This window comes from Nematolebias whitei, chromosome 19, assembly GCF_014905685.2.
Source record: "Nematolebias whitei isolate Nwh7 chromosome 19, NemWhi1, whole genome shotgun sequence".
NCBI classification, from domain to species: Eukaryota; Metazoa; Chordata; class Actinopteri; order Cyprinodontiformes; family Rivulidae; genus Nematolebias; species Nematolebias whitei.
In genome coordinates this window covers 32,894,151-32,908,766 of record NC_056516.1, presented here as the reverse complement: position 1 = coordinate 32,908,766, position 14,616 = coordinate 32,894,151, and the positions used below count along the sequence as shown (strand labels likewise).

The following is a 14,616-nucleotide window of genomic DNA, read 5'->3' as shown; positions in this document are numbered from 1 at the left end:
TTTCCATCTGTGTAATATGTAGACTAAATTCAGACATTTTACGTTTATTATTTAAATATCATGAACTTAATTATGAGATAAAACAAATAAATAAAAATATTATTTTTTTTTCTGTATATATTTAGGGTTATATATATATATATATATATATATATGTATATATATATGTATATATATATATATATATATATACACACACACACAAAACTCTGCAGAGAAACAAACACAAACCTGCAGTCGGTCGCTGGATCTATGGATCAAATAAAAAAAACAGTTTATTTATCTCATGCTCCAAACTTAAAGTTTATTAATTTATTCCATAAAGAGATCAGGTTGAAACTCTGAGGAGCAATCATGCGTCAAAAGGCTCCTGCAGCAACAAAAACTTGCTAGAAAAGAGAAATCCTGTGCTTAAATGTGGATTTTTTATTTATTTTATGTTTGGCTGTATGTAAAGTTGTTAAAAAATATATTAAATCAACAATTGTAGAAAACTGTTAGTTTTCTGTTCGAGTGGAAAAAACGGCCCCGACTTCTCTGACCTGCCTTCCCGTCGTAACGGAAGCTCACCTCGGTGTTAAACTTCAACACGCAACATCCTCTTGTGTTCAGGCACCACAGCTGTCAGCTCGTCTGAATCCAGATGTTTCCCTTCATCCCCATGTCAGAGAGCAGGAGATGAAGTCAGCGAGAGGAGAAACTAACACCCAGACAGCTCTGGTGACAAAAATCCCAAACCCATTGTGAAGAAACTCACTAATATTTATGGTCTGAACAATAAAAGAATTACAAAAACATTAAATAAGACACATCAACGACTTTAAAATAGAACTACATTTAAAATACTTTTAAATACGTCATTCAAACGTACCAATACTGAAAAGGTACAAGTGTCAAATAAGGTAAGAGTAAAATCAGAGTATGCTAAAGGAAAAACACAGAAAACAATGTATTTAATCTCAAAGTGTTTTTATGAGGAAAACACAGTAACATTTTTGAAAAGTACACGGTAGTGCGGTGGTTAGTCCTGTAATTCTGGGGTTGTGGGTTTGAACCCAGGTTGCGTCGGGAAGGGCATCTGGCGCCGCCTGAAGAAGGAAGCAGCTGAAAATACAACACAAGTAACGTATTTTTCGGACTATAAGGCAAACGTAAAATTAGTGATGCACGATATTATCGGCATTGTTTCGGTATCGGTCGATATTATCGATAAAGTTAAATATCGTCTATCGGCCATTCCATCAAAATAACTCACCGATATAAAAGGCTTCTGTTTTAAGTTCATTTTAATTTAAGAAACTGTCAAGTATATCCATTAATGCACTACTACTAATGCGTTTTTCACTTTTTGCTTGTGAACAGGTTTAGATCTGTGAAATGTACACAGTTGAGTGTTGTCATTGTGTTAGAGAAAGTAAATGTCATGATAAATTCGACATTAAACATAACCCATGTGGAAGTGTTACATCTTTTTCAGTCCCCTTTTTTGGCATCTGTAGCAGCCAAACTGACAAAGATCATGCAGAATAATGTATTTTAATTCCACAGCAGAGAAAGCGATGTAGTCTCTGCAAGTAGGTCTCAGAAAAAAAAAAATTGGTATCAGTTATCGGCCAAATAAGTTTTAACATATCATCCAAAAATCTAATATTGTGCATCCCTACTTTAAATCCTTTAATTTTCTCAAAAATCGACAGAAAGCCTTGAGCATTAATTCTGGTTGTGCTTACTGACCTCGAACCGATTTTATGTGGTTATTGTGACTGAGTTGAATAAAGTTCGACTTATCTGTTTTGTTTCGCTTATTGCGTCTTATAATCCGGTGCACCTTATGAATGAAAACAGGCCCGTTCGTTGATATTGCACCTTATAGTCCGAAAGACACGGTAATGGCACCGATCACCTGAACGTGATGATATATGGTTAAAATACAACAAAATATGCAGAAACAACCAAATAACCAAACGGTATTTCATGAATGCAATGTGAGCAAATATAAAACACATCTCTATCACATGCACGCTTTAATATTAAGTTTTTATTTACATTCTGTCACACACATTAAAGGAATATACTATATAGACAGACAGAAACTGTGTTACAACCTCAGCTGAAGAAAAACAAAGAGTTACGAGTCAAATCAAACACGGCAGGATGCATACAGGTTTAGTCTATTGTTTTGACCCCATACCTTGATCTTAAACTCACGAAATCTTTTCATTTCATTCGTTTTTTTTATTTGAATCATGACTTGGATATTTGACAGTGAATTTAGTAAATTGTTACTGACTTAGCTACCTAAAAACAGCCGTAACACAGTCAGAAAACACTTTTACCGCAGGAAGTTGTTCTTCTGAGAGCTGTTCTTAATGATCTCTCCACCGGCTGCTTTATAACAAAACACTTGATTGTTTAAAGACGTCAACCAGAAGGTGTCACAGAAGTGTTGAACTGTTCCTTTAAACACGCAGACACAGGAAAGTGTAGGGAATGGCGCAGTTTGTTCGGCGAAAGAAGAAGACACGGAGCAACAGGAAGCATCTGTGTTCATCGCCTGTTGCTATAGCGACTACTTCCCTGCGCCCTGTCGCTGCTGTGGCTCGTCGCTGACATCACTTCCTCCAGGAAACTGATGGACAGAGGCAGAGAGAAATAAAAACTCACGCACAAACGGTAAATTCATCTGTAAATTAAAGTTTTCTACTCTCTGCTAGAACGTACACTTGACGTAATTTAACTTTTGTGGGGAGTCCACAGGGATCCGTTCTAGGATCACTTGGTTATTTCAAAGGAGTCCTTGAGAAGTAAAGGAAGTAAAGGAACAGTTTGAGAGCCACTCGATACCTCTTGGTGTTGTGGACGGAGCTTCCTCCCAGGACGATCCGAACTCCGGGCGTGTTACGGTTCAGGTTGTAAACAGTCAGAGCTTCTTCGTACGTGGCCCCACCAATAATAAACACCATGATGTCCTGAGGCCTGAAAAACATTTCCGTCATGTGAGTTGGACATCTATCTCAGAGCTGTGTCACGTGTAGGACATGCCGTGTTATTCATGCTCTGCGTGACCTCCCTCTTATTTATTTATTTATTTATTTGAATATCTAGAGGACCAGATTTAACTTTTTTTAGATACCTCTTATTTGTTTCTCACTGAATAATCTGTCTCAGGTGTTTCATCCATCACTAGCAATAATCCTAATCTAATTATAAGAGAGATGTTTCCTGCGTTCAGGTGGGGGTCACCAATCTTTCAGTTGGAAGAATACTTATCCGCCTCTTCAGCGCTTGTAACCAGACTAAGAGACAGGGGTGTCCAAAGTACGGCCTGAGGGCCATTTGCGGCCCTTGGAGTGATTTTGTGCGGCCCACAACTCCGCAGTTTAAGAATGGTATCATTTTAGTCAGCAGGCTTAAGAGGTTAATGCAGACTTTCTGCAAATTAGTTGGTAATCTTTTTTTATATCATGTTTAGGTTTAACAGCAAAACGGATGGAAAAAAATATTCTCAAAATGAGTAAATATTAAGTAAAATACAAACCTTTGGCTGTAATGAATTCTTTTTATTTTCACGTCATGGCACAAAGCACCACAAACCTTTACAGACTGCCATCAAAAAGGAGACTTTTGGATAATTATTCATAAAACTTGGCTAAATATAACTAATTACAGTTGATATAACAATCAATACAAGGAAATTTGACATTTTTCAATTAATATGAAGTGGTTTAATTAATATAAAGTGGTATCATCTACATATAAGTTGATCAACTTTATCAGTGTCTCGTCAAACCTTTGAGCTGGACGATCTTTCAGAACTTTGATCAACATTTTGGGTCATTCATGGTCCAAAAGTCTGATCAACCCCCTTTTAAACGGACACTTGCCTGTACTCATATTACACTTTTGTTGCTGAGAACAAACTAAAATTAACTTTCCAAGCAAAACAAAAAAAAAAAACCATCGACCGAACAAATCAAATAAATTTACCGGTAATCATTTTAAATAAAAAATACAAGGTTAGTGTTTGTGAAGCTTTTAATATTTTGGATCTACAACAAATCTCCACCAAAATTAGTAAACTTTTGTCCTTTTTCCAAAATATTGTTCATATTCTTGTTGAGTTAAATTCACATTTGGCACAGATATGAAAACGTTTGGATGCTCCTGCTCTAAGACGTCAGTCGAAGATGGAGCTCTTATGTACCTCACCTCTCTGTCAGGTGTGCATTACCGCATTTTCTGCCGTACACGTCGCTTCGCCCTATAAGTCGCATCAGTCCAAATAAGTCTCATAAAGTGGAAAAATCCATAAATACATCGCTTCGCCGTATATGTTGCATCTATTATGCATCACCGCTGACAACCCGGAAATGTGGTTGCGCCAAAAATCGATTGACTGCCAAATGGCGACCGCGGGAGCGTGCACGGGAGGACTTTAACAAGAATTTAACAAGATTAACGCTTAAAAACAATTATTTGTTTGCTTGAAATTATAGCAAATGTGTGTCTCAATCTAACTTTTCTTAGTAAATGCACTTTGAGGTCAAATCAGCTGCATCTCAAAAGCCGATACGCGGAAGTAAGAGTGTGCATGGGAGAACTCGCTGTGCATTTCTTCAAAATTTAACAAGATAGCCACCTAAAACAATTATTTGTTTGCTTGACATTATAATAAAGGTGTGTCTCAGTTGAACTTTTACTTAATAAATGCATTTCACCGGGCGGTGCAGTGAAATGAAGCTGATTTGACGGTTGCTCCAAGCGAGCTGGACAAAGGTAGCAGGCTATGGCAAGCAGATTGTTTCATTAATAGCCACTTCTACCTGTTACATGACACAACAGCATGCCATACTACTTGAGTGCCATCTAACAGCTGAAAATTGTAGTGTTCAATATTTTCAGTCAAAATGAATGAAAACGTTCATATCTCAACCAAAAATTGGTTTATAAATATGGGAAAAAATCCATAAATACGTCACGTCGGCGTATAAGTTGCAGGGCATGCAAATTATACAAAAAAACTTATAGGCCGGAAAATACGGTAATTGTTTTTTCAGGAGTGTTCCTGGATTGTTGCGTGTCGGTCACCTGTCTCTGAGGCTGCTGGCTCCCAGGTACGGGAACTGACTGTCTTTGAGTCGACCTTTAATCAGCTGGTCCAGAGTGTCGTGGAGCAGAGGCCGGTGCTGAGTGTACACGTTCTCCACACCCTGAGCAGACGCAACAAAACAAAAGTTAAAGTGGCATAAACTAAAATTAATTCAGTACATTTTCATGGCAGATGTAACGGTTTATGTTGTGTTGTACCTTTAGTCCTTTAAAGAACTGTTTAGTGATGGCGACAGCGTCTGTGGGCGTGATGAGGTCACTTCCTCTGATCCTCTTTCCACCGTACTCCACCACAGACTGAACCATCTGTGGAGACACACAGTCAGCGGGTTTCACTGCCCTCTAGAGGCGAAATGTAGTAACTGCAGGCTCATCTGAATTTCTAATATGGTTTTACTTTAAAGGAAAATGTCAGAATGCGAATAATTACCTTGCGATATCGTTCAGACACTCCTTTCCTGCTCAGCTCATCCATCAGAGACGGGAGGATGCTGCTGCTGTGGCGTTCGTATCTCAAAGCGTAAAGCATGACGAGACGGACGGCGTCCACCTCCGAAACGCGAGGATTCTGCAGCAGCCGCCGAACACTCTGAGGAAACACACGTTAGCTTGTTGCAGCTCATCACAATTTACATCCGTTTAGTGCTACTTTTGTGTTTTCTGCTGCTCTTCTAGGCAAAACAAATATTCAAGTAGTAAAAATCACTTCTGGAAAGAGTAGATGTGGAGACGGTGGTGATATGAACGAAGCGTGCGGAGCAGAGTGGCACCTGCTGAGCGTTGGAGTGGTCGTTCTGACAGGCCAGCTCCTGCTCCACCTCCGACACCTCCATCAGCTGCCGCTCCGACACTAGCCGGGACAGCTCCCCCACCACCGTCACATGTTTGGACACGGTGCCCGACATCTTCTTAAACTGAGGGTAGTTATCTACAAACGCCTGCGGGGACAACACCGGACAATCAAACATCCGGACCGGGTCGTTTCGGCCCGACGATGACGTCACTGCTCCCGCTGAACATTAGACGCACTCCTGACCTTCATGTCACTGATGGACTCCAGCTTCTGCTGCCCCTTAGGTTTCTTTTTCTGGAAATCCTCCATCAGGTTCTTTATGTTGGTGCCGATCTCTCCGAAATTCATATACAAGTTCTAAAATCGAGAAATGAAAATGCAAAAACGTTTGTAATTTTATTAAAAGATGCTCAGCAGGTTTTACACGCGTTGTTTCTGACAAACTCGGCAGCAAAGCCATGATCTATGAACTGTTGCAAACTGAGAAATATCAGTTTTAACATCTGTTTAACTGAAACGGGTTGTAACAACGCAGCAGCTGCAAAAAAAATAAACAACACTCGTGGAAACAAGCTCAGATGTTGGGTCAGTTTTTACCTGTAATTTGTCCTGTTTGGACTATATGTGACGCATCACATCAAACTGAGGATTAAATCAGATTTGATCAAAACTAAATTTAGCCCATTTTCAGATTCTTGACATTTAAACTACATTTTGAAACCCAGATAATCCAGATAAGTTATCATGAGCGATTCAACAGATTTGTCTTGCTAATCTGGACTACCCCATGTGTCTGAGTCTTATTTTGAAAGTATTCTACTGAGGATTTATTGACATCCAAACCTCAAACCCTATTTATTATCAGGATTTCCCAGCTTAAAAGAACAGAAGCTTTGCTAGCTCACAGGGAAAGTAGAGATAATTTAAGGCTTTTCAAATCATATTACTGTAATTTTCGCTGTACAAGTTGTAGTTTTTTGCATAAATTAGCATGCCTGCCATGTATACAGTGAAGCGATGTATTTATGTTTTTTTTAAACATATTTATAATCCAATTTTTAGCTGAGATCGGACAATTTCATTCATTCTGACATGGAAAATATTGAACACTACCATTTTTAGCCACTAGAGGGCCCTCGACTAATATTTATTAACTTTTCTTTAACCAGGCAAATCCCATTGAGATCATAGCTGTCTTTACAAGAGGCGCCTGAAGGCAGCCTAACATGCATGCTGTTGGTCTGTGGGAGGAAACCGGAGTACCCGGAGAAAACCCACGCAAGCACAAGAAGAACATGCAAACTCCACACAGAAAGACCCCAGGGCCAACCAGGGATTGAACCCAGGACTTTCTTGTTGTGAGGCAACAGTACTAACCACTGTTCGCTCGTGCGATATTTACTTTTGTTTGCTCAGTTTGCTTAGCTGTGGCCGTCATCTTGAACTGAGGTGACTCCAAAAGTCAATCCATTGTAGATGTACACCCAATGATCGCTTTCCGAGAGTTTCACTGAAATCCATTCAGTGGTTCATGAAATGTTTTGTTAACAGACAATTATTGCCAACATTTTAATCAAAGTTGCTGCACACTGTGTAGAGCTTTATGTATGTGTTGGGAAAAACTCTTAACTACTGCCACTCTAAAATTTAGCCAAATGTCTGTGAAAGTGAATAAATTATAGTGTTTCCTAAGATCAGTAGGCTGAGGCGGCCATCTTAAACTAGATTGACTCCAGATGTTCAACAGTTGTAAATGTACATCCAATGATTACTTTTGGAGAGTTTAATTAAAATTCATCGAGTTGCTCATGACTTATTATGCTAACAGACATGAACGCACAAATGCAGACACAAAAATTAACAACCGTTGTCAAAAAGTCAGACGATAAAAATTGTGCGGGAACTGGTTATTTTTTAACATTTCTGCAGAAAACAAAGCCCTCTGGACTGAAATAACTTACTGTGCTTCTTGTAGTTCTTAGACTTGTTTTATTCTTTGTATATTTTAGCGTTGATTTTTTATTGTACAGCGCTTTGTCATTTTATGTCTGTAATAAGCGCTTTATAAATAAACTTTACTTACTAATTAATGACTCTGTCAAATATTTCAAGTGCGTCTTCTGTACATGTGGCAAGTCAAGTGTGATTTGACCGTCAAAGTGCATTTATTAAGGAAAAGTTCAGCTGAGACACACATTTACTATAACTTCGAGCAAACAAATGATTGTTTTTAAGTGTTAATCTTGTTAAATTATTGTTAAAGTCCTCACGTGCACGCTCCCGCGGCCGCCATTTGGCAGCCAATCGGTTTTTGGCACAACACCGGCCCACGTTTCCGGGTTCTCAGCTGTGACGCATGATAAATGTGACTTATACGGCGAAGCGATGTATTTATGTTTTATTCCACTTTATTAGACATATTTGGACTGATGCAAGTTATACAGCGGTTCGACGTGTACGGCAGCAAGTACGGTAGTTGTTGGTTCTGCTCAGAAAAGGTTTCAAAACGTTATTCTTGACTATATTTTGGATATTTAAGTCAAAGGAAACGTTGAAAATCTATTTTTGATCTTGGCAGATGTTCTCTCCACAGACTTTAATGCTAAAGAAGAAGAATTTATAAGAAATTAAGAAGAAGTGATTCAAACAGCTGTCCTCCACGTCGCTGTTAAAGACTCACGTTGGCATAAAACTCATCGTTCTCCGCAGACAGCACCACCTCCCTCAGGTCTTTGCTGATCCCCGGGACTCTGGACAAGTCGAGCCTGTTGTTGTTCAAACCCAGCAGCTCGTGGACCATCGCCTGGTACGTCCACTGCAACACACACACACACACACACAGACCAACATGTCAGTAACGCCGGAGCGTTTGATACACAAACAGCCGAACGGTGACTGGAAACATTTTCATATATTCGTCTAGCTTCCTATTTAAACAACATAAATAAAACAAGACTTCATTATAAACGATGGAAGGAGACAAGAATCCGATTCACTTTAAACTGAATCAGGTTAAATTTACAACAAACACAAATACACAAATAAACAAACAATGAAAAAGTAATGGATAGCTAATGTCATATAGCTCATAATTCAACATCATCATCATGTAAAACACTAATTTTATAGATTAAAATAAATAGGTAATTATTAAAATATAATTACAAATGACCCATTGATTATTATATTGCAAAAACAAACCATAAAATTACATAAAAATGACCATTTGTTTTATTTTTAGGGTTGTAAATAATAAACTGATAATAAAACTTTAAAATATAACAAAAAATAATAATAATTATAACTAAAAAAAATTAAATACTGATAAATAAGTCAAAATTACTTTAAAAGAGGAGTTAAACACCCAGATCTAATGTGCATTTAAAAAAAAAAAAGAAGAGTTAAATTAATTAAAATCAGACTTTACAACTGGTTTCCTGTAGTCTAACACAACGGAAGCGCGGCGCGGCGCTTGGTCACCTGGTTGAGCAGCGGCGTGATGGCGTCGTCACTGCGGTCCAGGATCAGCAGCAGAGGAGGAACTTCAGTCTTCCTGAAGTCGAACAGCTCGTATTCCTTCGTGATGATTTGCTGCGAACAGAAAACTGTCGGTTACTCCAGGAAAAGCACAAATACTGTGAAACAAATCGCCTCATTCTCGACTATTATTAACAGAATGTCCTTTAAGGTTTAAACTGAATTACTCGCAATGATTCTGGTTTTGCAGTTGCATCAATTTAAATAAAATGTTGCTGAGGCGCAGGAACATCAAACAGAAAGCTTGAGTCGCATTGAAACATGAGCAAAGAGACTGAGTGTTATGGGCGTGTTGTCATGGAAACCTTGACGCTCTCAGCAAGGCGTTTGGACATGTCCGAGGACAGCTGGTAGCGGATCATTGGACATTTCTTGAGGGCGAGCAGGACGGAGGTCAAACCCTGAGTGCAGCGGGACAACATGGAGGGTTCCCAGCTGCGACCCTAAAACACAAATAAACACGTCACCAATGACTCCGTCATCACGTCGTTTGCTTCCTGGACCACTTGGAAAGGTTTTGTTCAAACACTTGAGCGCGCCCGTTTCTTTCAGCTTCAAACTCTTCAAAAACAAAGACGGCACATCTACAAATACAAGTATCTCACGCAGTCAGGTGCTAACAGAACAAGAGTAGTTTCATTTGTTAGTGGTCAAAGCAAAAGCAGCCAGGAGTTCATTTTTACACAGAAATATTTATCATGTTCAGCTAAAAAAGGGTGACTCGTTAGAAACCCTGGATTGTTCTTACCCTGGCGACTCCCTGCAGGTTGAGGGAGAACAGATGAGGATTCACTGCGATGAAGTCTCCGTAAAACTCCTGCAGAAACACACACAGTTTAGGTACTTGTTGCTTTGCCTAAAAACTAATATGAAAACAGGAAAGTTGTTAATTAACTATAAAGAACTGATCCAGAACCAGCAGCTGTTGGACGTTTCATCACGATAAGACCCCCTTTGGACTAAAAGCTTGTTTCAGACTCAATTAAACCGCTGCAATGAGATTTAAGGGTTAGGAATTTAAATGAGAAATATTGATTATTTGAATAATTTACATTGCATCCAATGTATTTCAACTAACATTTTTGATTTTGTTGTAACCTAGAAGAAGTAAAGCTCTGTATATGTTGTATAATGCAATCATTGTTCCACACTTAATCTATGATGTTTGGGGAAAACGTGCAAAAACAATTACAAATCCTATTTTTGTTTTACAGAAAAGAGCTGTAAGAATTATCACTATAAAGCATGTCAGTCACCCATCAGGCACATTATTTTATCAACTGAAGTTATTGAAGGTCCATGATTTGGTAGATTATAGTATTTTATCAGTTATGTATAGGGCTCGTAATAACACATTACCTTTAAATATCCAATTAAATTTAGTTAAAAGAGAGAACTGTTATAATTTTAAGGAGATAGAGATATTTGTGAAACCTAAATTTTGAACTAGTTTGAAGGGACGGTCTACTTCAATCCAAGGAATTAGATTATGAAATAATCCGGAGAGTGATGTTAAAAATGCCAGATTGATGTGTATTTATTTATTTTTTTCATTTACTCTTTATTTATCCAGGTAGTCTCACCGAGTCACGAGAACTCATTTTCAAGAAAGACCTGTTTAGGGAGCAGATGGTGGGGGTTGAGGGCCTTGCTCATGGGCCCAGAGTGGGGCAAATGAGGGTGGAGGCAGGTGTGGGTGTTCCACCTTTTTCACCCACATTTTTTCTGTTAATGGTACCGGGAGTTGAACCTGCAACTTTCCAATCACAGGCCCATCTTCTCTAACCTCTGCGCCACCACTCCCCCATATATGTATGTTTATGTTTAAGAAAATGATCAAAGTTGATTTGTAAAAAAAAAATAATAATAATTAAATAGCTTAATGTGTTGCTCGAGAAGTTGTTTATTTTGTTTTTGTTATTTGATGATTTTTATTGTTTGAATTAATTTATTGAAAAAAGGGGCAGATAAGATTTATTTTTTCTTTCCACTGCCTTTCATTTTATTTGCGATTGTATTTCTTATTGTACATAGAATTGTTTTGTTTTAAAAAATGAATAAACTTTAATAATAATAAAAAGTTGATGTTTTTTACTTTTAACGCAGTACAGAGCAGTAGTTTAATTAATCATCCGTTGTTCGTTTTTCTTTTTCTCATGCTTGTGAAACTGTGTCAAACTCATTTACTTTGCTTTTAGTGGTCATGAATTGAATATTGTATTTGATCAGTAGGATCATTTTGTAGATTACTTAAGTGCTAATGAACAATTTAAAGTTAAACCCTATTAAGTAGGGGTGCACCGATAAACCAGCCCCGACTTCCTTACATGAGAAACCGATTTTACCGAATTTTTTGCAGTTTTAACAACAATTGTCTAAACTTCATTTATATTTCAGAGCACTACCTCATGGTCAGTTAAAACAAGTTTGTATTGTTAGTAGGATATTGTTCAAGGGTATGTTTTTCAATAAAATAAGATTGGAAAATTAAAGGTGCATTGTGACCTTATAACACCTGACAGTGTCGCTAATAAAACGAAATCGGAATCAGCAGGTCAGACTTTTAGAAATGGGTGATAGGCCAGAAAACGGCAATCGTTGCACCCCTATATTTTTTGTATATATTGTGTCAATCAACCAGGGTCCTGAGCAGTAAGAAGCGCTCAGTTATCCCGTTAGAGGACGGTATCGGTCGCCTCTGCAGAAAGACAGAACCCGAGTCAGAACTTAATAAGATTCAGGACTCGAGACTCACCTGGACTTCAGCCACCACCTCCTGTTCATCAGCCTCAGCCAGAGCTTTGATCTCACTTTTACTGATCACGTTACTGAAGTCTGAAACAAACACAGAACTCAGAGGTGAACTTTAAACAAAGCGGCTGAGGTAGGTGGCTCTATGTCACAAACATCCAATACAATAAGTTAGCTTGTATGCCCTGTATCTTCGCCTCACTCATGCTCATTCTATGTGTGACAGCATCAATCAGTGTTACTATGGTTACGTACAGATGAAGTAGACACTGTACTTTGGCCTTCTAAGCTCCTGGATCAAGTGCTCCACGTTATTCTGCAGGAAATACATAAGCAAATGTTAGCTTCCTCGTTATCAGAACCACTTTTACAAAAGAGTAAGGACGCAGGTTTTAAGACCTTGGTGGGACGAAGGAAGCAGATGGCCTTCAGATGCTTCATGCTGTCTCTGTTCTGAGAGTCGATCCGTTCGAACAAGTAAACCTCTTTCTGCAGGATCTCAGATTGAGTGTAGACTACACTCACTATGCTGGTCTGAAACGAGAAAAAAGAAATTGTTTTATTCTTTTACTGTACGCATCACTAATGTGAGCGGCCAGATGCGAGGGTTTTCTGAAAGGCCTCAGTTATAAAATTATACTCACAGAATATAAGAACACGTTTGCTCAACAGTACAGCAGGCTACAATTTGAAATTTTTTTTAAACATCTCATACAATGAACATCTTTTTCCAACAATAAACAAACTCTGGCAGACATGTAAACAAAGCGTACGGCAGGGTGATCCGTCCTAACGCTGATCAGTAGCTCAGCTTGCAGATATTAGAAATCTTTTATACACTAAATGTTGCAGCTGAGGTCAGAGGAGCTGGACAAAAAGTTACCCCGTTACAGAAGACTGCCGCTTTATCTGTCATTTCAGACAAGTCGGACTTTGTTATTTTGAAATGTTTTTATGAGAAGGCTGCAGATACTTTACTAATACATTGTAAAAAATATTTTAGGGTTAACTTGAGAAATAAACTAATTAAACCTATGTAATATTGGTAGATTTTATTATAAACAAAGGTGGGGTTTTTTTTCCAGGAAATGAAAGCAGGCTCTATCTAGGGCTGTACTTGGCTTGGGCAGGGACCTGCTGACTCGAACTGAGGATATTGTCTGAAGGTGGTAGAAATAATCTGCGTGAATTAATCCCCATAGTGCCCATGTCCTTTAAGGTTGCAGAATTTGAGGACTTTAAAGGCAAGTCTAACTTGGTAGAAGTTGCTATGAAGCTTCTTGGCAGCAGGGCACCACGAGTGGATGAAATTCACCCCAAGATGTGGAATATTTTGGATGTTGAGGGCTGTCATTGTTGACACGCCTCAGTGTTGCCAGGGGAACCGGGATAAAACCTGAAGAGCATGTTCCAATTACTGAGTGATCACACTTCCAGGAAAATTTACTCCAGGGTGTTGGAAGGCTCTGACTGATTGTCGATCCTCTGGATGTTTTCTGAACACTTCCCACTGAAAGGAGACCCCACGGCAGAACCAGCACTCGCCTGGGAACACCTTGAGTGTCTCTGCAGAGAGGAATGCCTGACTCTCTCATGAACACGTCTCTGCGACCTGACCACAGATAAGCAGCATAAATGCATGACATCCTGATGCATGCGCAATAATCAAGGTAGATAAATCTAACAAGGTTAAGTCAGGTCCTCTGGACGGATTCTTCTTGTTTGAAACGTTTCGTCTTTTATCCAAAAGCTCCTCAGACGGATGAAGTCTTCTGGATAAGAAGAATCCATCCAGAGGACCTGACTTAACCTTGTTAGATGAATGAATGAGTTTTTAATGCTGCAAATTTATGAAAAATAAATAAACAGCAAATTTCAGATAGATATGCACATTGTGTTTTACTGTTTCATATCTTGAAAACTGTGCAAGATTTCTGCGGCCTAAATCCCAAATGTATCAATGAATTTGTCAGTAGTTCAACAGGATACTACAAACAGTACCAGAATATAACACACGAACACAGTACTGTGTACCGTTAACCACATCAGGACACATCATCCCCTTCTTCAATTACACTGAGTGTAACTACCGCTCCATCATAAGGACAGAAACAAGGAATCATTCTGAGGGGGACAGTATTACACATAAAGTATCAGCACCGCCTGTGTCTCACCGTCTCTTTGTCCATGAGCAGAACCTTCATCCCAGGCCCGCTGTTTTCGATCATTTTGGAGATGTACTGCTTCACCGCGAGCGTCACGTTCATGATGGCGACGCTGTGCGACACTAACGATAAATACAAACAAACCCAAATAAGCAAGAGCAGCTGTAAAAGAAATATCTCCCGTACTCTGTCGGGAAAGATGTGTTCGTTGCCTTTTTGTATCAGCTGAGATCTTATGGCAACACTACTGAAAGCCTTTTC

At 38.9% G+C, this 14,616-nt stretch overlaps 1 protein-coding gene across 1 annotated transcript; it reads right to left on the bottom strand.

Annotated features, from left to right (window-relative positions):
* Positions 1-2,112: 2,112 nt before the first annotated feature.
* Positions 2,113-14,616, bottom strand: vps45 (vacuolar protein sorting 45 homolog). The gene is made up of 15 exons (XM_037693286.1): positions 14,365-14,616; positions 12,590-12,724; positions 12,446-12,506; positions 12,195-12,274; positions 10,188-10,256; positions 9,745-9,882; positions 9,383-9,493; positions 8,583-8,717; positions 6,146-6,259; positions 5,880-6,047; positions 5,540-5,698; positions 5,308-5,415; positions 5,089-5,210; positions 2,845-2,976; positions 2,113-2,629 (listed from the first exon to the last, which is right to left on the bottom strand). The coding sequence occupies exons 1-15, from the start codon at positions 14,455-14,457 to the stop codon at positions 2,548-2,550; spliced, it is 1,707 nt and encodes a 568-aa protein (XP_037549214.1). The 5' UTR covers positions 14,458-14,616; the 3' UTR covers positions 2,113-2,547.

Bases quoted from the DNA above. Each gene is read 5' to 3' on its own strand.
- vps45 (XM_037693286.1), bottom strand. From the start codon at position 14,457: ATGAACGTGACGCTCGCGGTGAAGCAGTACATCTCCAAAATGATCGAA. The intron at 5,699-5,879 runs GTGCCACTCTGC...GTGTTTCCTCAG, and splicing joins ACCACTCCAACGCTCAGCAG to AGTGTTCGGCGGCTGCTGCA. The intron at 2,630-2,844 runs GTATCGAGTGGC...TCTGTCCATCAG, and splicing joins TCCGTCCACAACACCAAGAG to TTTCCTGGAGGAAGTGATGT.